Source organism: Anopheles nili, chromosome 3 (genome assembly GCF_943737925.1).
Source record: "Anopheles nili chromosome 3, idAnoNiliSN_F5_01, whole genome shotgun sequence".
In the NCBI taxonomy this organism is placed as follows: Eukaryota; Metazoa; Arthropoda; class Insecta; order Diptera; family Culicidae; genus Anopheles; species Anopheles nili.
In genome coordinates, this window is record NC_071292.1 from 44,582,978 (window position 1) to 44,609,283 (window position 26,306).

Consider the following 26,306-nt stretch of genomic DNA (forward strand, 5'->3'; position numbering starts at 1 on the left):
AGTTTGTCTATCTTTATTTCAAGCGTAATGTATTTGAATCATCAGATGTTATCATTCGCGATATTTACATACAAGGTAAAATTTGTTTCTTGTTGGTAGACTAAGGTATAACAACATAAGGTAAAAACTTCAGATGTATCATCATCAATCCATGGAAAAAATACTATAATACCTTTTCTAAAAAATACCAGAAGAATAAAATACAAACACTAAGTTCAAGGTTGCTGACAATAAAGCCAATTTTATTAGATTCAATAAAACTCTGCAAAAAAGCTTAGAAACTAACTCTTCCAGCTGCTTGAATGAGCTTACAAGTACATCACCGTTGTTTTCTGTATTATCACGAAAAGATGGAAACTTTTGAATGGCGCAGTTTGTATGAATGATAATGATGAACGAGGATGAAAAAAATAATATTGAAAGGTATTCGTAAAGTATACGATGAAATAAGAGACAGGATTATCTTTATCTTGTTGTACAACAAGGTTATACTGTTCTTATTTTTTATGACGATGAAGAAATGATAATCGAGGAAATTCGTTCAGTTTACTCAGGGTGTAAATAATTCACTTCTCAGGAGTTGATGATTCAAAGTTGTACACTTGTAAAATGTTTTCCATGATTTCCCAGTGTGTTTCGCGCGTCATGTCAGCACAGAATACCTGTTGAAGATACGGAATGGTATTATGGAATTGATTCTATCAAACGAGCAGCATCATAGCAATGAATCAATTTACATACATTATACCACTGAAGAGATTCATCCGTTCCGTCCGTAATTGGCACCTGCACACCGTATACTTGAAAAGCTAGCGCCAGGCAACATATGGCAATATGGGCAGGCTTAAACTGTAAAATCTTGGGACTATGATGGAAATCCTGTAAGAACGAAGCAGCAGCCCGTGCAACTGGCATCGAGTGCCATTCCTTGGCCCCAAACAAATCTTGCAGGGACTTCATGTAGTGTAGCATATACTTGTGCGGGTGCACGATCGTCATGTCGAACTTCAGCACACGAGCAATGAACAGCTCGGCTTGGACAATCGAATCCCACATAGACCAGTACTCGTCACAGGGTTCAAGAAGCGGCGCACCTCTGTTGATGGTGTTATGAGCCACGTTTATCACGTCCCGTTTTCTGACCTTATCGTCTTTAATTTTACCGGCCAAGTACAGGCACGAGCAGGCAATTACCTATTGAAAAATAAACCGTATAATTTACTTGCACCCTTTTATGGTTATGAAAGTGAGTGGTTGCACTCCAAATTTTAAACTGATAAGAAAAATTGTCCCACGTGTAAAACAATCTATGATAAAAGAAGCCCAGTTGTCAATACTTACGTAGGAGTCATATTCGCTACTGTTTAACTCTCTAAAAAAACGATGAAACAAAATTGCTGCAGTAGCAGAAGTAAGCGGTTTCATTTCGAGTTTTTGAGCGCATTCAAAAATAAATCTGGCAGTCATTTCCGTACTTGAATGCGATCTATTATGTTGAGAAACAAATGAAAAAAAGGTATTTTGTATAATTTACATTGAAAAATTGTAAAAAAATGAAGCATAATTAAATAACAAACATACTATTTTAAAATATATGTGCAATGCTATAACGGGCTTTCTTACCTGTAGTCTGGTCGTTGAAGATCGTTGATCGTTGCCAATTCATCAGCAACACTGGTTATTTCAATGTTGTTCATCTGCATCATTTTTGCAGACTTGGCAAATTTAGACAGGTTATGGCGAAGAAGAACTCAAAACAAACTAAAACCAACTTTCTAATTCAAGGCAAACCGGCATTCACTAATACTGATTTGTGGCTTTAGGTCGAAATCATTAACAGAGACTTATATCTGCAAGATCGTAAATGAACGAGAATAAAACATGTACGGAATCAATTCAATCATCACGCAGTATCAACGGAAGTATTTTATGAAAATTTTCTTACCAAATTATAAACGAGATCGAATGGAACTTATAGCCTCTAGGTAGGATGTACTTTTCCTATTTTTGATAAAAGTTAATACCTTGCAAATGACTATTCAGCTATTTTCTGGCATAAATACACTTTTAAGCTAATTTGAAACTATATACTGTTAGCAGTTTGAATTGCAGTATCAATTTGCTAACATGAAATTGCAAAGGAAGCTCAACATAGCTCTGATCAACTTTTAACCCTTCATAAAAATTTGCAACATGCTAGCAAACAAGTTTTTGACAGCCGTGTGTAATAGGTATTGCAATGTTTATAACTAGCTACTTGCTACTTCAGTTCTTTCTGGTTCTCTGACGTTGGAAGGTCTGTGTAAAGGTATTCAATAATCAGACAGGACTTATTTCGGTTTCATATAATTGATTATGTTTCAAAGCATATGTTACTTTTATATCAGCATTTCAAACTAGTTGTTCTATTTTCTATGTTGTACTTGCTATACATGTTTGATTTGCCATATTATTTAAATTTTCTAGCGATAAAATTTAAAAATTAAATGCACAACAATTTTATGGATGTCATGTTTTGTTAACATCAATTTTCCCTTTACATACGACAGTTTTCAAAAGTCAGAGGCAGTAATTGTAAAGATTAATGGTAGTATTTTAAAATGTTATTTCTTTCAACGTACACTGATAGCTTTCGAACAAAAAATGTTTTAGCTTTAAGCATTTATTTCATCTGTAAAATATTTTTTTTCAAAATTAAGCTTGAAAGCAAATAAACAATGTGGGTAAATATGACAACATTTTCAAATTGCTATAGAACGGGTTCTAAAGATCTGTTACATATACCGCAGACAAAACGATAGAATAATTACACGATATGTAAATGATATCTTCTATATAATCTACCACCGGTCTACCAGCGGTCGGCTGCGATTCTTTTATAGTCAAAGTGCGGCTCTTGTAAAAAATAGAAATATTATTTAGCATGTCGTTTGAAAATGACAAAAACGGAAAACTACCTCATTACTTGTTCATGTGGATCGAATGTATTACGCTTAGTGTAATTTATCATCATTTTTTAAAGTTCATGTTCGAACGTCAAATAATTGCTTTTTGTTCTTTAACAATGCTTGTTTATTCTCTTACAACATGTTCTGCTATGAAACTACCATAAATTTAAGTTTTTTTTGCCCAGTAAGGCATTTTGGTTTCTCTTTGGCTTTTATTTATGTATGTATTTTCTTAAAACCTTATTCATTGAACGATTATTCATTGATTAGCTAAAACGATTCCAATCACCACTTATAGTTGAAGCTTTATGCAGAGCTTTAAGGGAATAAATTTGAAATGAATGACTTTCCAAGTTTTTAATTTATGTTTTTACTGTACTTCTCAAGCAACTCAATTATTCTACTTGTTAGTTAACAAAAATGACTTTTTTGCTCTGTAATTTAATCTTCATTTCATTTACACTATAATTTCAATGTTTTTTAACACTACGACGATGTCGTCATTTATGACGCATGCCACACGATGCAATAAAAGTTGTAGAGATATTCAGTGTATAACGCGAGTAAAAGTTTCTTATACGATATTTCTGGTTCTATAATAATTTTAAAACCGCTTCCAAAAATATCCGCAACAAAAAAGCTAAGAAAAAACTAAAATAATTTGTTGGTAAATTATTATATTATGATAACAGCATGATAAGTGACTTTTTGCGTAAAAAGTTCAATTGAATAAGAGACAGTAAATTTTGTAGACTGCAGACATGTAACATAGAGTTTATGCATATAAATCCTTACATTGTTTAACTACGTATTATTTTTGCATGGTATCCTTGATCAACTGTGTGCATCTCAAAGGAGCATCGGACAAGAATGCACTATAAGCTTTGCTCACTATAAACACGCGGACGATAAAGGTCTATGCACCTTAGTTTACCCGCCAATGCAAACCGGTGGAGAAAGTATGTTGTTTACATACAAAAATCATATGTGATTAGAAACAATCAGGCACATGCGCCAAACCATCGAGAGTTCACAACAGTGCGCAAAATCTGTTCTGGACGTCCTTTTCCCAATGACAGCAGATTTCTCCGACACAGCGGTACGAGTTATGATATCCGTTCTAAGACATTCTTTTACACATTGTAATTCTTAATTTTTTAACAAAATAAACACTACAAAGGTGATAAATCAGCTTAAATTAGCCATAAATGATATCCAAAAGTGCCCGCACCGCGTAAAACAGTTCTGACAGTTGTTTTCGTGATAACGAAAAGCACGGGTGCGGCTAGTGAATTTTCAGGACTAATTTTTCATGCATAGCGAGTGAATAATATTCCACTGGAAAGAACCAAAAAGATTGTTGAAGAGTTGAGATTAGAGCGTAAAGTGGTTTAAAAATTGGCTTCATCAGGCCACAAGCTAATTTGTTTAGTAGGAAGAAGAATCGATAATGGGCAATGGTACTGTCCGTATCATTTTAATGTTTTGGTTAGCATTCATGTTGTTTACTATTTCATGCTATAGATTAGTTGTTTAATTTACATAGTATCGTAATTGTATAAATTACGTTTGAACACTATATATACAATACCAGTTTGCTTTTTAAAGTAATTCTTACCACTATCAGTACTGTGAAATATATTTGATAATTATCAAATCAAATCTTGAGATTCAAGAGAGAGCAAAAACATGCATCAACTCAATTAGTTCATGGGATGGAAATTATCTTGTATGAAACCATGAGAACCCCCGAACACGGTTAAGATCTTGCGCTCCCTAGATAGATCAACATGCTTATCTTCTCCGCGACGCGATCTCTTGGAACAACTGGTGAGAGAAAGAGAATGCTCACGGCAGATCGCAGGATTATTAGGGATTTTTAGTAAGCGGAAAATATATTTAGTCCATCGGAGTAGCTTGACCGGTTCGAAACATTTGTTTTCGCGCTGCGGTTTCCTCTTTTTTTCGTTTAACGTTCGGTTTCATTTTCGATAGTTTGGTTCTCAGTTTAGTTAAGGCATTTTTCCACACTCGAAACTTTTGCTTCTAATCGAATTCGACATAATTTGTATGCACATAGTTTGTTTCGAAACTGGCAGTTAGTTCATTTAAGGTGACGTGAGAATTCCCATGCATTTATCCTGCTTTTTCCCAACCTAAGCAAATTGGTTTTATTAAGCAAAAGCAAATTTCAAACTCGTGCTCGTGCTGTCCGTTTTTTAACGTGCCACGTCAATCTACAGCACGTTCGATGTACGGAAATAGAATATTTGCATATTAACAGAAATGAAGGTGAAGACAACAAACAAGATCGCATGGGAAACGGCTTTCTCGGGGGAAATTTTTGCTACATTACGTTAATCCTTTTTCGATAATCCCTGTTCGCTATCGTTCGCGATTTCGTGTGTGATTTCAGTGCTCGGTGTAACTATGTGTAGCAATTGTAACCGTTGTGGTACAGGAGAGAAAGAAGAAGCAAAAAATACATATGCATAAAATATCCTCGCCTATAAATAGGCGCTCACGGTCCAAAAATACGGCTATGTAACCTCAGCGAAGTTTTGACTTGACTTTGAACACTCGGAACCGTACGCGACAGATGCGCAGACGGTTGGAACGAGAACACCACACCACACATTTCTGCGTCCCCATAAAGGCTTTCAATCGATCGGACACGGCCGTCTACGAGGACGGTTTTCCAATTGTTCTAAAAAAAATAGGTACCAACCGAGATTTCACAGATAGCATTAAGGCGCGTTCGGAAGCAACGGTGACAGGGATTTATCACCCGGCCGATCGCCGCAATGACTCGTGGTCATGCTGAATGAAAGTAAAACCGACTCCTTGGCGCTGAGCAGCTGAGATCATAATCATTTTTAATTCTATTTTTACCAAAAGGTTCATTAAGATTGCACGAGGCAGTGAAAAGTGTGCTTGCGGTTGTTGTGCGTGCGTGATCTAGTGCGAAAAATCCCAAGTTCCACCACATTTGCGAAACCGTTGCGTTCGAAGAGAGCCACAAGACCTGTCCGCGTGCCGTCCACAAAAAGGTTTAGAACCAAAGTGGGTTACTTTCAGTCGGCATCGGTGCATTGTGGGTGTTTGTTTTTCTTGGTTTTTTTTTTGGCCGCGACTGCACACAGTAAAATAGAGCGCACGGTCAGTGTTACGTAAGCGAAAGAAGAGAACGACGAGAGTGCGAGTGAGTGTGAAAAACGGAAAAACTCCAACCCTCACAGTGTGTACCACCCCCTGGCTCCCGGGGATCGTGGCTCATTCAGAAAAGGAAAAGTGATACGAACGGGGCGACCGGCTTGTGTTACCCCACGTGAGTGTGTGTGCGACCTCAAGTCACCGTGACGTCACGTGAGGCCATCGTGTCCGTCGGCTGACGCTTCTTCGCCATGGCCACGGCAACGGGACATCGGATGGAATCGAGCAGCGGGATGGGTCCCCGTAAGACCATGATCATCATGGTGACGGTCGTCGGGTGCGTCGCCATACTTTGGCCCAAGGTTTTCTATCCCATGATGGTCGGCAACGGGCAGAACAAAAATGTCATCAAGGATCATCGAGGAGCCGGTAAGATCAACCTGCGCTTGAATTTTAGAGCGGATAAGAGCGGAGCTGATAGTTACCGCAATGCCGTAAATCTGTTTACACGCCTAGGGAAAGCCGGGAATTTATCTATTTTCGGAATGTTCGTAGCATACGCACCCCAAGGAGGCGAAAGTTTTGATGAAACAGCGTTGATAAATCGAAATTCCTCAAAAGTGGGGCTTGTAAATGTTTCCTTTTTAGAATTTTATTGCTTACGTCTCTTATGTACAATTGTCCATGTACTAAAATCAGTGGTTATGTACCCAGAAATAAAATTGAAACAAAACATAAGTAAAACAAAAGTTTATTTAGGAGGAAGTATCAGTTCCATTTTGTTCCTTTTTTGGTTTGAAAATTGTGGTACGGAACGCAACTCCACTATTACCATTACCGACATAAATCATGATTGTGGGCACCGTGTGGCTTTAATTGATAAACACTGGTGAACAGCAACCGTTTTTTTTGTTTGGGACGTTGGACGTTGGGTCTCTAAAAATATCTCCCAAAATGGTTACATGACAAATAGCTCTCAACCGAGCGGTTCGACAATTGGTAATGATTATGTCCGACCAATTGCTTCGTTCACTCGACACAAAATCGTTACTTTCCAGTGTAAGAAACCCAAAGCTTTGCCTTAACAGTGCAATTACTCGACGAAAGTGATATTGTAAAGAGCTTTTACCGATGTTTGGTGAGCAATTACACGGCCGAAACAGCAGCCCACCATGCACGCATTATCAAATTTCATATTCCCGCTGCTCAGCGTCAGTGTGAGACGGTTACAATGGGCAGGGGTGCGTAAATACAACCGATGTTCGATTGTCGTAACGAACCCGCAACGGCCAGCTTTCGACGAATGCATGACGAACGATATCTTATAGCCGGTTCCAATCTGTGCGCATAGGTTGTTGCGGTGTCGTCCTAGACCAGGAAACGTTCGCCAATGCATCGATCAGCTATGTCAGCAGTCAGCAACAGCATCAGCAGCAACAACAGCATCAGCAGGAGCAGCAGTATTTGTTCCGCAAGCGGAACTTTGCCCCATTCGTCGAGATTGACAGTAGGTTTTATCGTTGCGATAAAGTTTTGCGAATGTCCCGCGTGTTATGCTTTAAGTAACCTCGCTAACGTGGCTGAGACCAAGAGACCTAACCTGCGCGGATTTAAGTCCCATGGACTAAGAGCCTATCAACTAACCTGCTGGTGGAAGATGAAACCAGTGCCTAATCTTCTCGTAACCAGATGCATGCCGTTGACATAGTCCGTTTGCCTTCGAAAGGATCAAATTAACGCGCTCGAGTAACTTAAGCTACCGATTACGAAGCGTGCCGTGGCTCGTGACTTTCGGCCATGAGTGTGTGCTTTTTTGTTGTTGTCCATTTCATCTCGTCCCGACCGTGTCACGTTACAGTGTTAGCCTTTCGATCTTGCAGGTATACGACAGGAACGGCCACCTCATTTGCGGCCGGAAGCGATGCATCCTGCGATGCGCGAACGTGGTCGAGCTATCCCGCATGCCGGCTCCATTCACGGTGGAGAACGTCCTCAATCGGCACCCAGAATTGTGGAAGGCAGAGTGAGTAGACAAGTTGTTGATATTTCCTGCAACCCCAATAAACGTGTGCACGTTCACTATGCCTGTATTAGCAGCAAACGTGTTGTATTATTTCTGTAAATTCGCGTTTTGATTCACTATTTACTAAAAAAACACATTGGCTAGCACGTTTCGAACCATTCGCATGCGGATCTACTGCCTCAATCGCTTGTTCTTGGCGTTTTTCCTTGCAATAAAATATTGCCCGCTTTTCCGATGAATTGAGAGCGTTTCCGGGCGCCGCTCAAACAGCTAACACTCCCTTCCAAAGATTGCTCCGTCGGAAATTAAGGCATCCATAAATTACCAATTTATCGCTGAATCTCGGAACGTTTTGTGATTGGACGTTTGCCAAATCAGCGAGCAGGAAAGCTACGCAAATAACAATTCACACTGCAGCTGCTCTCGAGTGCTCTTCGTGGCATGGCGTAAGCTTCAAATGTCAGCCCTGCTAATACGAGAGAAAAACTACTTTCTAGCTACTTTTAACTGAAACATCAAAACGAACGGTAAAGATGTGCTTGCTTTCCGCAAACGGCGGTTCCTATCAAGTAGCAAATGTGATAATCTTTACGATATTGTGTGATAATCTGTTAATTTCAATTCTTGCAGACGTGTGAATAGGCGTGGTGCGATATTTATCTTCCGCATACAAATCAAATACAGCCACTGCAGATCGAAAGCTTTTGGTTTGTGTGCTATTTTTAAAGCTTTCAAATGTCATCACTAATTATGCATTATGCAGTGCCTTTCCATTCACACAAAACTAGCTCAGTGGTCTGGCAGTCGGCGCGAAAGGTTGAAGCAAACTAATTAAGCGCATGACAAAGTATATTTCTTTTTGATCTTGACAACCACTGATCGTAAGCAGCAAAGCAAACGAAAACATATTTAGATAAAATACACTGAGAACATACTCCACGATTGATAATGAAACACATTTTTCAACAAATGTATAATATTGACATTTTATCATCAATAATACATATACTTATTTATATACTTTCTTTGCAATGGTACTTAAAGTAAACAAAAACTATAAACCATTCAATTTATTGATCCAAACAATCATAGTTGGAAATTGGTTAAAAAAATGCCAGTTACATTTATTGGATTTATGATCCTACTTTTGTATATCGACTAAAATTATGTAGCAAGACTTATTGCAACACACAAGCACGCATCAACACAAGGGAGTTCAAATGATCGACGATGCAGACAGGTCTCTGTCGAAGTAAAGCAGTATCGTGTCTATTAATATCACCAGCAAGCGCCATGGGAGGATCATAGTTCGAACACCAGAACACTCTTGACTCTGACCTTCAACATTGTGCGCCTAATCATCCTTGGTTCGATGGTGCAATTATGCAACCACGAAGACGCCAAACAGATGTGCGTTCCCTGCTTTAGTCTATATCGTACGTCAATTAGTCTATCCACCACACGGTAATGAATTCACGTAGCATGAAAACGTTTGCTCGGTTTAGACATTCAAACATGGTTTTAATGGAACGAGATTATGAAAGTAAGACGTATAATGTGGTAATTAAACTTAATATCTATTGATTGGACGTTAGGAGAGCACTTAAATTAATTATTTATTAATATGCTAATAGCAAAATTATTATTGGTCTTAATAATCGACGCAATGAAAACGCATTATGTGATGATTTTTGGAAGAAATCACTAGTGCTTTCATAGAAGCATATTACAAAAGGAAGTTTGACCTGCTTAAAATATCATAGTTACGAAAAATTCATCGTAATGTCCAATGATACATCAATTTAGGAACCACATAATCATCACATTAGCATCACATCAGCATAAAAAAGATGGGAAACCCGTGATGAAGGGTTTTAAATTCAATCAAACGGTACTATTCTAAGAAAATCGTTTTTCGTACGATTTCACTGAACTTTCCTAATAGGCAATCACGATTTATCAGTCGGGGATGTTTTCTTTAGGTTCGTTAGTCTAGCGGTTGCCGACACTTTCGCTATCTGGATCAGTTTAGATGAAAATCTCCACACACTCAGCTGTACTTAACGGAGCATGAGATTAACAGTTCCATATTCAACTCCACCGGCGCGTGTGAGCGCTGTATGAAAATTCAATTGACAGCATGGTGACCGAAAATGATCCGCACGTGTCGCACGTGCTTTTGCGCGCGATAGAGACAACCCTCTACCCTCGGAATGAAGGAAATTACCAAAATTTCTCTCACCTGCAGTCGGCTGGTCGTGGCCATCGAGCGTGAACGTTGAGCGAGACGCAATTTTAGATTTCGTTTTCCTCGAAGTCGGCCGTTTTTGGACGTCCATTCACCTTTCTCCCTGCAGGCGAGCTGGAATGCGTCACCGAAGAAATAGGTTAGAAAACCCGATCAATCGTGCAGGAGATGGAAAGTTGAGAATTTTCGTACATAAAAAGGCACCTCGCTGCGATGCACTGCAGATGCACTCAATTGCCAGGTAGTAATAAACGAGAAATAGTAAAAAGTAACGATTCAGACGCTATACGTCATGGGGCTGAAGCAAATTAATGTGAAGGTTCCAATGGATTTGAAATAACGGCACGGTCAGGTACCTTTTTTTGAAAGTGGTGCCGAAACCGAAACTGAATTAAAACGAGAGTAAATTGGATTTTTACCTTTATTTTGAAACTGGAATGGCGGCGTGCAGCATCGAAGCGGAAGAAACCACTGCAGTGGGATAAGAAAATATATGGATAAGACAGCATGGCGTTGGGAAAAGAGCTCAAGCAAAAAAAAAACTATCTTCCACACCACTTCCAAGCCAATGACCGATCAGGCGCGGTGCAACGGAATCGATCGAATTCAACACACTTTTCCACGTCCATCTCGGTTCCGACAGCGGTTTTTTTTTGCTGGCGTTTCATTATTTTCCGCACCTACGGTAGCCGCTTTGTGCGGTGTTCGAAATTACTTGATAACAATTATTTGCCACCAATCAACCCGGAAAGGGAAAGAATTCGCAATATATGCATGAAAGGTTTCATTGCTGCTTTATTAGAAACTTTTCATAACCAAATCGATGCTTCAGATTCGTAGCGATTCAGTTTAATGATTAGATATTCAACTAGGAATAAATGTTACTTTTGTAACTCATTCATATTTATTCATAACTCTTTCTGAATCCTCAAATTACATTTCATTTATTTCATTTTTTCAAAAATATTATCATTCACTACAAATTTAAAACAGCTAAAATTAAGCTTGAAATGTTAACGAAACAAAACAGTATTAACAAACAAGTCAAACAGGTTAATATTAAAATAATAAGATTGATATAAATATTTAAATAAACTGCATGATATAAGCTACTCTTTGTGCATGCAATATAAAATTTTCAGGGCTTTGCGATTTTTGTGACGAGAAAGGTTTGCCCCAAATGAGCAGATTCGTGAAACCGTTCCACTACAACGACTAGAATACATTCGACTAACAAATCGACATACCAGACGCCCAGGGGGGTTTTTTCATATTTAGAGTTTGCCATTCCCATCCCGAAATCGTGGTAAATCTTTAATGGACGCGCAAATCGAAAGGCGGGTGGGTTGTAAATTATCTTTGGCAAAGCGAGAGGAGTTGGTTGCAACCGTGCTATTACGATATTCGATCGTTTCCGATCGGCAGATGGTGTCCAGACCGAGCTGGTGTTTGTGAAGGTTCACTCCATCGGTACAGCTTCGAATGCCGGCTTCGAGTGGTGTGTTTTCCTTTCGAATACCGTCGCGATCGCACGGCCTGTTGCAACACACACACGTGAACCATCGCGATCGTGGAAAACTGCACCCAAACTGAACAAAACGCAGCCCGACAGCCCGGACCCGGAAAACTGATTCGTCAATCGTGCGCGATCGTTTCCCGGGGACGGAACGCAGTCATTTTAAAGCTCGGAGTGAGTGAAACGTTTCGGATTTTTTTTTGGAAAGCTGCCGTAACTGGAGTGTGTGATAAACGTGGATCGTGGCCATTTCGTTGTACGGTGTGGAGTAAATTTGTTGTGCTGATCGAAACCAAAACTGTGAAGCTGAACTGTGCAGCGAACGGAGGTAGAGTTCGCTGGTTTCGATCGGAAAAAGTAAGTTTTCTTCGTCGGTTGGTGGGGTTTGTTTTTCCCCACAGCAGCATCCCAGAAAGGTTGCAATATATCAAGCTAGAGCCTCGTGGAAAATGCATTTTCATGTTCTGCAAGACAGCCTCGTAGACGAGTGATGGATCTAGCGGTGCCGGTGTTTTTATTTTACGCTGTATGGTTTCGATACCACCCGATCGTTCGGTATCTAATGTATCTTTGCCTGAACCGAGGTGTTGAGCATGTTTGCGCAAATTGAACGATGGTTAGGCTTTCCCAACATGTAATAAATTTGTACTACAAATGGTCGACGCGATTGCCAGCAAGCCTCGACATGGGAACGAAGTTTAAATACATGAAACAGTTGGTTAAACGATCGGTTGAGGTGCAACAAGACAGATCAAGGTGATCAGGCCTGAATGCGTTTGATTGTAGTTTTCGCCAGTGCAAAGCTTAAGTGTTGAATGGTTTTTTTTCTTCTAATTATTGCAAACATAATGTGCATCACCGCTTGCCAGTATTAATTCATGCAGTTCTAGACCATCACGTCGTTGTATTAAACCTTCCCCTATCCAGCGGAGTTCATTTGCTTGACACAGTTTGATTGAAATTCACAAAACGTCCTGCGCGGCACTTTCAGAATGCCGGATGTGCACTCGCTTATAATTGCATACTGTTTCTTGTTACTATCTTCCTTTCCAGCCCGGTCCCATACCTGGTATGCGCCCACCTATGGGAGCTGGATCACATCAAGCAACAAAATCCGCCAACTCAATGGGTTTCATAATGCCGCTCTATACCATCGGTATAGTTTCATTCTTCATCTACACCATCATGAAAGTAAGCACTCCCCACTGGCGTTGTTTCAGCGTAACATAGGAGTAAATAAATGCATACATTATCGGGAAGCAATGCCACACGAACCACTGCTTCCGGTTTTGCGGTCAAACTTTAATTTACTGTCTCTCTCTCCCGTTGTCTCTCGATCCGTCATGCTGCTGATTTGCTAATTCTGCTCGCTTATCCTCTTCTGTCTTTCGTGCGGCTTGTAGTTGATCTTTAAGAAGTCACCGGCCACACCGTACTCGGAGGTTAAGCCCGATCCGACATTCCGCAGCGAGGTATTCACCACGGAGCAGTACATTAAGCGACCGAACGACGGTACGAAGACGAAGCTTGGTAAGTACATCGATTCCCGATGCCTTATTCCGTTTTCCGTTTTCACTCGACACTGCTCGCGAGTTGGATTCTCTCTCTACGCACACGTATATCGTCCACATCCGCCCGTCCTGTAAAGGGCGGGGGTGTGCCATAGTCTAAAAAAAAAATTGATAAAAAAGAAAAACGCCTCGTCCTCTCCAAACTCGTTCAACTCAACCTTTATTCACTTCTCTGCTTTGAGGCCAACCATCGTTTACTTTCTATAGCACCGCCATCAGCCCTCATTTCGGTGATCATGATGTCCATCGTTTCGCGATTTTCACATACTCCTTCCTTCCTTGTTGTGCTTGGAGCAAAATTTATTTTCCCACCCTCACATTCTTGGGCACACACGCTCATAATTTGTGCTCCCGCAAATGCGCATTCGCTCGCGAGGCAATCGGCATTTGCTTCGTCCGGTGGTTGGATTTTGCCATCTTTACCGATGAAACTCGTGTCACACGGGCGAGTGCGCGCGCGTGTGTGTGTGTGCGGAAAATGGTGGAAATTTTCCAACCCCATACAGCCTGTGTGCTATTTCTACGCTTTTGTGTTCCTATTCTTAACGATTGCGTTCCTACCTTCGTTTTTCATCTACTTCGCCAATCATTCTTAATCGCGTTTCTTTCACTTCCTCACATGCGCTCGCCTAGGCTGGAAAGATCATGGCGCAAGTAAGAACGTAGTTAGTCGTGTTTTCGTGCACATGTTTCCCACAAACACACAACCTATCGTTTGTTCCTGAAGCAACCGCAAACCAGCCGTCTTTGGATAGCATGCACTACTGGCGGCTGCTTGCGCGAGGCACATTAAACAGGGAAAGCAAGCTCGATTGATGCTGCGCGAGCGTTCCCTTCGAGTTCAGCTAAATAGAGCCACGAAATTTGCCAACATTTTCCACCGCTTTCCGTCATGCGTTTTGCAATGAGATTGGTTTTTGTAGGATGCAAATTATCTGGAAATATGTCCTTTAGACTGACGCTCACTTTGGCAATTTGCGTATGTTGGTTGGTTGGTTGCGCCTGAGCTGACGAACACGTTGGCGTTGTACGCCACACAAGAAATCGTCCTTCGTCTGTACGTCCTTCTCGTAATAGTTCACCAAACAGCGAGCGAAAGCGGACCAAAGCGGACGATTCCAATGGAGATTGAATTTTATTATCGTTCCCACTTGCGGTTTTATCTGGCAGTGGTGAACAGAAAAATAAAGCAAATATAGTTTCAGTCACTCGCCTCATTACGCCTATCGTACCCAAGACAGCTTTGCTCACTTCGTCGAGAGTTCCAGTCCGTTAAATCCACGCGAACCATTTAATGCTAATGATCGATATTCCCACCGTGTGTGTGTGTGTGTGAATGTTTTTTTTTTCGTTGGTTTTCACCTGGGTGTGATTGTGGATACACGTTTCAAATGCTTGCTAATTGGAAGTTTAATTACACCAAACTGTAAAATGGAGCAGCTGCAGTATATACCTTGCAGGTCTCCACACCACACATGCTAACACCGTGGTACGAGTACGAGAGAAGAAAGTTCGGACTCAAGGTTACTGCGTGGTACTTCCGTGAACGAAACTCGCTTTATAGCAAACGTTGATTACTTACCTAGTTTGGTGGTGAATGTCATCGTTGCAGAAACTGCATTATCGTTATTTTTGCCTGATGTACGTCACGGTGTATGGCAACGAATTGCTAGCAATAAAAAAAAACCCCAAACAGTTATTCCATTTGGCATAACGAAAAACTTTGGGGCAGCGTTCCGGTTCCTTTTTGGTAAGCGCTTTTCGAGCTTTGGCCGAACTGCAGTTCAGCGTCTTGGTGCAATGATAATTTGTGAAAGGAACAGTCCCTTTCTAATCTGCTACCCGTGCTATTCCTCCCAATTAGTTGGGAAAGATTTCGTTACGCCTCATCGGACGCGCAGTGCGTGTCCGATTTCCCAGCCCCACGGGTATATGGAGCCCGTTGACCGCGGTCTCGATTCACTGGAGATTGAGATGCAGACAGTTGGATTTTACGCCTTATTTTCTTTGTATGTCATTATCTGTTTCAACCCATTCATGGGTGATTAATCGTTTTTGTTCTAGTAAATTCTGACATCTTCGTTCCGTTGTGTTTGTTGTTTGTTTTGTGTTTGCTATTTTTGTTTATCATTTTATTTTTAGACCAATCGCTCGCCACGGCGGCCACAAATGGTGAGTTGGGTGTGCAGGTTGCTGTTTCATCTGCCCGAAATGATGTAGCGTTCGTCGAGCCCGCTTCGGTACAGTCCGAGCTAACGATCGATTATGAGCAGTTATCAAAGCAGAAAGAAGCCGCCAAAGCCACTGAGAATGCGTCCGATCCTAAACCCTCCGAGTTTGAGCAAGTCGAAGAAATGAAGAATAAAACAATCGAACCACCGGTACCAGTGGAACGTGCAGAAGAATTCTCTTACGATGAGCAGCCAGCTCACGATCCTACTACCGAGAAGGTAGTCGATGGAATCGTTGTGCAAAAGGTTGTCTCGTTCGAGGAATCAGATGCCGTATCCTCTTCATCCAACGGTAATGAACTTAGCAGTTCTTCGTCCAACGTTGTTGTAGCATCTGCGGTTGACCAAGTTGATAGTGTGCTAAAACAAAATGAGAATCACGTCGAGGTGCCGTCTTCGGACGAGGTTCTAGAAAAATTAGTGGTCGAGGAAGTAATCCAGGAGCAACGAGCGGTGACGCAAACTGCCACCTCGCCTTCCAGCGTAAAAGAAACCGACAAACTGCTTGAGGAATTCGTGCCCGAAGTAACTAATTCCGAAACAGAAAACAAGCAAATCGAACAAGCTCTCCTGCACCAGTTGGAACAAAGCGAAACGAAACAAGATTTGCAAGACGATATAAAACCGCAAGGTCATGTTGAAGAACGCTTGGAAACTTTAGTTTTCAAAGAAGACGCTAATGCTGAGCAGCAACCTTTGCAGCCAGTGATGGAAATGACTGAAATTTGTAAGGCTCCAGTTGAAGAATCTTTTGCTAGCAAAGAAGACGCAGAAACTGAGCAGCAACAACAAGTACAGCAAGTGAGGGAAATGAATGAAATTTCTGAGGCTCCAGTAGAAGAATCTTTAGTTGACAAAGAGGACGCTAAATCTGAGCAGTTAGTGATGGAAACGGATGCAATTGCTGATGTTCCAGTGGAAGAATGTATCAATGCTGTCGATAAGGAACCTCAAGTAGCCGTTGAAAGCGATACAATTTCATACAATGCACCAAACTCTGATCGAATGGAGATAGTTGTGGATGCTAATAAAGCACTTGAAGAAGAAACTGAATCCAATAATGCTGCTTTATCTGGGTTGAGTTTCGAATCAAACAAAACTGCTGATGAGGAAGTAGAATCTCAAGAAATTTCTTCTACTGATAAAGACGAGACTCCAATAGTATCGGAAGATGTTGCTTCAAGCCAAGTAGGCGAATCTGAAAGTTTAGTCGAGTTGACCGACATAATTTCGGTTGTGGAGAAAACCGACAATGATACTAGCGAAACCGAACCTCAGGTTTACTCTCCACTCGATCAAGCTGAGGATCCGCATGTAAACAAATTGGACGCCGTTATGTCTGCTTTAGTGCATGAAACTGTGGAGGGTATTACGCTGACCGCAGAGCAACTGGTGCAAGAAGTTCTCGAACAAGCTGAAGAACATGCAAATCAACAGCAGCAAACTCCCGAGCTGCCGTGTTACGATGCTGCTACTCAAAAGCTTATCGACGGTGTTGTTGTGAATCGGTTCGCCGAAGTAGAACCTATGCAAGAGGAGACAACCGAATCATGCTCTGCCCAGGATGACTTTGTTAACCAACCAGTCGATGACGTGGAGCTTGGTGCAGCAGGGCAAGTTGTAGCGGAAGAAGAATGCGCTGATGTAGACTCCGTCAGTGAAGATACTTCGCTGAGTGTAGCGTCGGTGATTGAACAGCAACCTACGGCTAAGGAGTCAGCGGTGACCAAGGAACCCTCTGCATTACCTGATTCGGCGGTGGAGATCGAACCAGAAGCTATGATCGATAGTACCTCAAGTGAAGTGTTGTTCACCGAAGATCCTGATCAGTTGACGGAGGATTCGAGTGCCGTATTGCAAGAGGAAGACAGCTCTAATGAGGCGGGAAACAGGTCTGGTGTAGCTGTAGCTAACGGCGACGAAACGGTGGAATTGTTGGAAAAACAGCTCCCTGAAACAAAGATACCAGATCCTGAATCCGTTACGGTGCCAGAGGCGTTGATTACAACCGAAGTGATGATCGCTAGCACTTCCAGTGAGCCAGTGTTTGTGGAAGTTAGTGATCAGCCAACGGTGGAAACTGAGACAAGCTTAGAAGCAGCGTGTGCTGAGAGCGAAGAATTGGAAATGCAAGCTACTGCCGCCGTAAACGACAAGGATAACAAGAGTGTCTCGATCGAAGAAGTGCACGATGACACAGTTGTTGTCGATGAGGTCGAAGGCAAGGTAATTGAGGAACATATCATACCAATAAACGTCGAGAAAGTTAGTCCTTCCGAAACGATCACAGAGATATCCGGTGACGAGGAGGCCCCGAAACTCATCAACAGTGTGCCTGGTTCCCTTGTCACCGTTACCTCTGTAATGGACATGATCGATGAAAAGCCTGAATCTGCCGAGCTAGACTCGGAAAAGCCGCGCGAGCGGGAAAAGCATTTTGAAATTTCGCCCGAAACGCTGGAGCACGTTACCAAAGAAGCTTTAGTCGAACGCACGCTAAATGAGGCCGCTGCTGTAGTGAACGAAATCGAATCGATCGTGGATCATATCATTACCGAAAAGCTCATTCATAGTGGCGTATCCGAGGTGCACGCTTTGGGCTCTGCAGAATTTCCAGCGACTGATTTGCAACTGTCCGCTCCACAAGAACCCCCTCGATTGGCCGCTTCCGCTGCGCTGATAGTCGAGGCGATCGAGTCCAAGTCATCTGGTGTGGTTCATAGCATGGTTCATGGTAGTCAAGATAGCATCCCGAATACTGAGGTCCCTCACGCTACTAACGGGCTTAACACTAACTTGGACGAAACGATTGGCGATACTAATCCTCCCGCTAGTGAGACTCTGGCAATCGACCCACCATCGCTCTCATCCGCATTGGCACCATCACCTGAAGCATTTCCTGTCCCCGGTACGATGCTGAGCCCACCCGTACTTCCCGTACTTTCGAGCACATCCGCAGTTGCCAGTGTCAATGAGACACACGGTATCACTCTTGTCGCAGATGTGCAGCACCAGGGTGCACCGGAAGCAGTCGGCAACGGTCTTCACGAAGCCACCGTCAGTATTGACAGCGCTGAGCAGCAGCAGCAGCAGCAGCAGCAGCAGCAGCTGAGCATCAACGCAGCCGATGACAGACTGCAGACAGCGGCAACCCCAACAATTGGCCAAGTACCGACCAGTGTCAGCAACGTTACTAATCCCAAATTTCTCACCTTGAATCTAGCTAACTATAGCACTAGCGATAGTAGTGGTAACAATAGCAAAAGCTCGACCTTCTCGATAGCTAATCTCTCGCAGTCGGGCGCTTCGGTGGTTGGCGGTGACAGTACCGACCAGCTGTTGGAGCTCGAACTGTTGCGTAAGAAATTGGACGAAACGGAACGCGCTATGACTAAAATAATTGCCAATATGGGCAGCATCCCAAAGGGCCAGGTTAGCTAATTTGTTTCATTTTTTTGTCCTTAGTTAGTAAACACAGTTTTGTTTGTCGGTTGTTGCATTTCATTTCATTGGTTTCCATTACGTTTGTTTCGTGCTGCTGCTACTCAGTATCGCCATTATGGTTAAATGTTACGAACCAACATCACGCGCTCGTGCGGGAAAGCGCCATTTTTCGGTCAGCTCAGGACCACAATACACATTGCTGGCTTGGTTGGACGAGTTAATGGGCAGAAAATTTGGTCAGTCGTATTTTAAGTCGTAAAGTTTAGCATCCCATTCAGCTTACGTCTACTATAAAGCTGACATGGAATTTTGCTATCACTCAAAACTTGATGCATTTTTACAGATAATTTATCGTAAACTAACCACTTCTTCAACATTGTATTGTAACACGCGAGGAGAATACAAAATTTGAAAATTAATCATTACATTATACATCATCATTTTTACATTATTTTTCAACAATTTTTTTCTATCTCTGATGATCGAAACGCTTCAAATTTTATTTCTTGTAAACCTGTGATTTTTGTGATAAGCACATAATGTCATTAGCATTAGTTAGACTTTCTGTCTCAAATGATTTTTCTCCTCAATCAAACACTTTGGAAATTTGCTATTGATCCTCCGTCAGGCATCTTATGAGATGTACTCATTAGCTCACGAATTGTAGCCACATAGGGAATTAACTGCATCGAAGTTTCTACGGATGCCTCGTAGATAACGTTGGCTTGCCAGTTGTCGTTTGAGATGACCCTGTTGGATTAAATGTTGGGGGTTCCGGAGAACCCTCCGATACGGTTGGAGATGTCCCATCTGACTCATGTTCGGTGGTCATCCAGGAACCATCTGTTGTAGACCAAGCATCAGCATCCGTGGTTGCAGTTGGACCAGAATCTTCTGTACAGGGACCACTTGTAGCTGGAACACTAGTTTGTACGTTTGCCGAAACGTAATGCACTAAAGACTTTGTCTGAGTGAAGTTATCCACAAAATTAACGGAAGTTATAATGTAACCTTGATCTTTATACAGTTTTCTGTCAGGTGGCAGAGAATTAACGTGATATACAGCAAAGACAACAACGATGGCACAAAGATATTGATACATGGCCACGGTCAACTGAGATGCTTGTCGCACCAGCGAAGAACTTTCAATAAAATAATTCAGTTTCAAATGATTAGGTGAACAAGATGGTTGAGTGTTTAAATGGCTGCTCATCTAATCACTATCGGCAGCGTTTTTGTGTGACTTTGAGTGTGCTAAATCAAGGGATATATAGCACATGCATGCAATCAAGTGCATGGGGCTTCAGATTCAAATCTCGATAAGACCGCTGAAAGGCTTTCCTATACTACCTCCAAGATATGGTAAGCGGAGGTACCACTCGAACTTGATGCTATTCTATTAACTTATGAAACGACCGATCAATTTGCTATGAAAAGCACACTCGTCCAACCATTCAAGGGCCAGCTTAAACAATCCTACCTGCATTTGTTCTGCTTTTGCTGTGATGTTCCGTTCGATGCGCGCCTGGCTCTATGATTCAGAGACAGCTACGCTGACAAATTCTGCTGGTAGACAGACTATTGAAGCACAACCATAAAGGGCATATTCGAGATAGTTTGCTTTCTTTCTTGCCAAAACGAAGCACAGAACATGGCTCGTTGATCATTATTAGCTAATGTTAATGCCATAAACCCAATCACTGAAATGATTTCCAGTAAATAGGCGCCGCTCTATCGTTCAAGTTGCTTTCAAAACAGACAGCTCCCTATTCAATTTCCTCACATCGATCGATCGCATATTGAGAACGCTAATCTAATTGATATGACCTATCTTTCATTTCACGTTTTCTACCTTAATCTTCTGGAAAACAATAACGATAAAAAAAAACCTTCATCACCAAAATAAACCCGCTACCTCACATTACATCCTCTATTCCATGCGTCCTATGAACGATTGAACACGAAATAAATGAAACTGTCCCCATACCAATAAATGAAACGAAACACACGCAACATTTCTACCTTTACCACACGCATTCCTGGCATACGTGTACGTTTTCTCTACCATCTCTACGCAAACCTTAATTAACAGTCGTCACGGCTATTCAAGGTCTAATTACTGCAGCAGACGAACAGTTGATGAAGATAGATAACATTAAGAAACAAACGGTGAACAACTTAAGCAAGGTTAGAGAACAATATTCATCCTATCTGTGTATTTGTTGCTGCATTTAATAATTCAAATGATATTTTTTACCCCGTTCCCTCGCTAGCTCTGTTGAGTTTGAGTTTTGCCTTCCCACTATTGATACTCCCAATGACACACGTTTAATTTAGTAGCCCCCCCCCCCCCTCGTTTAAGGCCCCAGCGACCCCTACTAGCCTCCTGTTTTGTTGCCGTGCGAAGTATCGTGCAGACATTGATGAAAAATGAATGAATGCGAAGGATATGTAATGCTCCAGCGCGCTTCTTTCGGCCGATGGTTTTCCCGATCGTCGCGCTACGTTCGGCTGATTACACAGGAGGCTCCGGTCTGGGGCGGGGTCGCAGACATACTTATCTAACACACGAAACACGATACTCCGAAGGAAAAGCGAACTTCATTTCCCAACTAAGAGTGATTTGTCTTTTTGTTACCACTACTCCCAATGTCCCCGTATAACATCGTTAGTGTCTGTCCGTTTTGTTTTTGCTCTGGATGTTTCCTTTCTTGAACTATCACCTCTTCTTACGTTCTTACGGGCAACTGTGATCAAAATTGTTTGTTATCTAACACATTTGATTTACTTTTCGATTCTGTCATTTTGGGTTTCCTTTAAAACAGATCTATAATTAACATTACTGTGTTTTGCTTCTGATTCTTGTTTCGCCTTCTCCTCTCGTGGGGATCTTCGAGTCGTGGTATTAACATAAGCTTTGTGTTTTCCTGTTCGATCGTACGCATTCTGATCGCCCTGCGCGCAGGAATCAAACGTAAGCACGGATGAACCTGACGCAGCAACGAAGGAGGTAATCGCTGAAGTTGCTGCTGTTGGAGAAGAAAGCGCAAAAATATCAAACGGACACGCAACTCAACCGGCCGAGAATGCTGCCGACGACACGAAGCCATTGGAGAAGGATAACGCGACGGAGGAAAGTTCCAGCGCCAACAGTACGCCCGAGAAGAAGTCGAAAAAACGAGATACCAGCACCGAACGGGGTACCGTGAAGGTTATGGCGATGGAAGTGACGGCCCAGCGTGAAAATGGCAAACGGCTCAGTCGACCAACGACACCACTGCTACCGATGACAGGACACCACGAGACGGTAAGATCATCCTCAAGACTGAGAGCTAGGAACAGACGATCATCTCAAACGTGTTGCAGGCAAACGCACCGACAGAGGAACATGAAACTCGATCGATCGTCCTTGATGGACGATTACCGCATGACTCGAAGATCCTGGTTTCGGACGCAGAAACTGCCGTGGAGAAGTTGGAACCGGAAAATTCCGAGGAAGAGGACGACGCTCCGGTGAGTCAGAAATTGCAATAAATGCCACGATTGATTGTGTCCTTTAAACGAGCCTAACTTTGCGTACATTTTCAGGTGATACTAAGTGGCAAAATGACGCTGTCATTGATCAATATGGACTTTATCGAAAAAGATGCAACTGGAACCGTCGCAGTGGGAGGTAAGATAAAATCTCGCAGGTTTGGTGCCGAACTGACCAGCATGTTTTTGTTTTATTTCTTCAGAAATCGTCACAGAGCTTCACAAACCGCAAGATGAGCTCACAACAGCGCCGTCAAAGAGCAACGAATAAGCTAATCCAACGGAGGCCGGGTTGGGCGCAAATCTTGGCGTATTGTTTCGTTCGAGAAACTTCAAACGTGTAACGTTTAATGCATAAGTATATTTTTCTATTGCCGAACGTCCATTAAATATTGACAGAAAGAGTAAGCGTTAAAACGAACATGCAACAAAGAAACGTTAAACGAAACTAAACACAAAACACATGAGCTCAAGTCAATACACATGCAATTCTAGTAGCGCACCCTTTAAACATGTTTTAGACATTAGCATAATTTGCTCACCCTTTTAGGATTCTTGGCCAACGTAGCGTTGTGCGAAACTGATACGTTAGATGCCAAATTTAAAGAAACGAAAACGAAAAACATGCTCAATCTCGCAAAAAGAAACTGTGGCAAACATACATATAAATACGTACATTGTCAGTGAGCAGTGAGTATACCTAGCAGTTGTTTAGCTATTGTTAAGGAACCGTGATGATTTGGGCGCCTTTTCAAGGGCAATCCCGTTTCAGAGAGATTTTGCCGTTGCGTGAAACCGCGAACCGTACGTTTATGTTTGTTTTCTTGCTTAGGTAATTTACCGAAACCTGTATCGGAATGATATTTTTCTAATCGACCAGCTCTATCGAGTGTTATACATATTTATTGTCCGTTTAGTTTAGTACATTCACTCACCATCATTATCATCAATCAGGATCGCAAAGCGTAGACAAATATAGTATGTAGCTTAACAGTAGTACATAGCCAATCTAGCCTGAGCATATTATCTCATTCTATTACGTTCGCTTCGACACTTTATTAGTTACAAACGAGCTCCGCCTCTGTACTGCAAGGAATGTTTACAGCATCGTTCATAGGCGACTATATTAAAGTGAATGTATGAATTTATTACGAAGATGAACAGAATAAACTAGTTTATTACAAACAGCACCAGCATCTGTCTTGGATTCTGCAACGATTTAATGAGAACGCCACACATTTAAGGTCCCAAAATCAAACGTTTTTTTGGTGACTTTGGCTGATCTTCTTTAGTACATTTGTGGGCTGAGATAAAACCTTGCTTGCACGCAGCTTGCATGCAATTTTGTTGAGAAACGCTGACATTATTTAGGCTTTTGCCCATTTTTCCGATGTGATTGCCTGGTATCACATACAGGCATTTAGAAAAAGATCTGTTTGGATAATTGCTCTCACAAGGGATAATAAATATTCACTTAAGTAATACATCTTGTATAGGACGCTGAAGCATCGGATTAAAATTGAATCTCCACACTATCTTCGTGGTAGGTTGAGAGATCGATGCCGATTTCACGTTCTAGCTCCCTCGCTCTCACCCACACCAGCCAGCACGTTGTCTTTTTGCTTAACTATTCGTCTGTGCCTCTCGCCGGTCAGTCATCACTCGTATTTGTAGCAAAGTACTTGTAAAAAAACAACAAACAAATGGGAAGTTTCCTTCGAGTTTTGAAGATTTAAATGATCTTGTTATACTGCTTGTAATGTTTATCGTGAAAAATATGTTTGCTATAAGAAATCCATCGCAATAAGAGAAATCATTTTCGAACAACTTGTCGCTGTCTTGTTCACTCGCACAGCTCGTGTATTTTGGATGTGACGAGTACAAACACGCCCGCTTATAGGTGAGTAGCTGAGCCTGTGAATTTCTTTGAATTTCTCGATGCAAAAAGTGTCTTGCCTACACCGTGTGGGGATTCTTTTTAGCAATTCTTCGTAAATGCTCGCTGGCGTGCTTCAAGGGCTGGCGTGTATCGAAAGGTAGAACTCGTACGACAGTGCACACTAAGTGGATGGATCGAGCAGTTGGCCGTTTTCTTCCAAGCCGAGACCAATCGAAAAGTGTTTGAAGCATTTAGCAAAAGCAAAAAGTGACCATAATCCAACTATCCCTTCTACTCAGTTCAGTATGGAAAAGAACGCTAAAACGCCGCAAGCCAACGCGGATAAAGCCACTGGCCGATCATCCTCACCGAAAACGGTAAAACGAACCGCACTAGAGCCGGTAATGTACCTGCAAAGTACTTCCACTCCACACCACACGAGCAGGAACAGCAAACGGATGCTTCTGGAGTGTGACGCAACGCCAGTCGAACCGATGGCCACTCCAAATGGTTCGATGCGGTCAACAACAACGAGTACAACAACAGTTCGCAGTCGCTCCTTCTCAGACATACGCATAACCCGTGGCGTACAGACGATCGCTCCTAAAACGGCCAACAGGTACTGCCAGGTGTCGGTCGTTCGCATCCGTAAACCATCACAATCCGCTTCCGTACAGACGGACCAAAGTGCCCGGACGGACAACAATCCGCCGGCGAGCGTTGAAATCGGTTGTCAAACGAAAGCGCCTGTCGCTCTTTATAAAGATGCTTGTGTGGAAACGGACCATCAGGTGGCCATAGTGCGTCAAGAGAACGTCGGTTGCCAGACGGATGATGTGACCAACAATGAAACAATGTATTCATCACACGTGGCCAAAGAGGGTGAATCGACAATCGATTCCTTCACGACCATGCTGAACGAGGTGGCGCGTCAGTTTGGCATCGAATTGCAACCGGATAAGGATGTAAACGAGGACGGAAAGGCGAAAAAGAAGACCAAGAAAAAGGAGTGTGAGGATAAGCAGCAGAAAGAGGCCAAGTATCTGCAGCAGTGTTTGGTGAATAAAACGTACAAAGCAATCACTGCTAAACTCGATCAGAAGATAGGCGCGATTCTGGAGCAACACCTGGCGGAGTATGGGCACCAAACGGTGGCCAGTCAGCAACAGTTGGTGCAGTGGACAAAGCGTATGTTGCGCCGGCAACAGAACATACATACGGCGGCGGCGGCAAAGCAGGTCCCAACACGAAAGATCGTTCTAGTGCGTAAGATGGCGCCACCGCAGCAACCTCCGAAGGAAGAACGAGGAGTCCAATGTGACAAGGACTCGATGGCCACAGGCGGGGTCTCGGTCGCTACACAATGGGAACGCCAACGACCAGCGGTAACTAATAGACAGAAAAAGGCTCCAGCCAAGGCGGTGGCCTCGAAAAAGCCACCCCCAAATAAGTCCACTACTTCTATTGACTCTAAACCTTGCTCCGCAGGTGCTGGTGTCGCAGTTCGGTGCTCCCTGCGCCAAACGAAACTTCCCCGCTACGCCAAAGAACAAAACGGCACCACCGACCAGCCACTGGCCGAAAAATGCAAGCTGCGACCGAGAAAGCAACAAGGAGAATGTGCCCCCAAATCAGCAAACCACCTGGACGCTGTGGTAGCATCCTCTAAACCACCTTCCAATGCTGCACCGCCGTCTACCAGCAAGCGGCGTAAATCGAGCACTCGATCGAAGACCCCATTGCCACAAATACACGTCGC

At 42.5% G+C, this 26,306-nt stretch overlaps 2 protein-coding genes across 2 annotated transcripts; one reads left to right on the forward strand and one right to left on the reverse strand.

Moving 5' to 3' along the window:
- Window positions 1-220: 220 nt before the first annotated feature.
- On the reverse strand, window positions 221-2,118 carry LOC128723537 (cyclin-Q). Its single transcript, XM_053817291.1, has 5 exons — window positions 1,946-2,118; window positions 1,624-1,850; window positions 1,342-1,486; window positions 742-1,194; window positions 221-662 (listed from the first exon to the last, which is right to left on the reverse strand). Exons 2-5 carry the CDS (start codon window positions 1,704-1,706, stop codon window positions 567-569), a joined length of 777 nt encoding a protein of 258 aa, XP_053673266.1. The 5' UTR covers window positions 1,707-1,850; window positions 1,946-2,118; the 3' UTR covers window positions 221-566.
- A 4,013-nt stretch (window positions 2,119-6,131) lies between these two features.
- On the forward strand, window positions 6,132-23,851 carry LOC128724407 (titin). The gene is made up of 11 exons (XM_053818133.1): window positions 6,132-6,530; window positions 7,453-7,608; window positions 7,982-8,124; window positions 12,942-13,079; window positions 13,292-13,418; window positions 15,602-18,717; window positions 18,790-19,122; window positions 22,100-22,441; window positions 22,501-22,647; window positions 22,723-22,807; window positions 22,872-23,851. Exons 1-11 carry the CDS (start codon window positions 6,353-6,355, stop codon window positions 22,937-22,939), a joined length of 4,833 nt encoding a protein of 1,610 aa, XP_053674108.1. The 5' UTR covers window positions 6,132-6,352; the 3' UTR covers window positions 22,940-23,851.
- The last annotated feature ends 2,455 nt before the right edge of the window (window positions 23,852-26,306 follow it).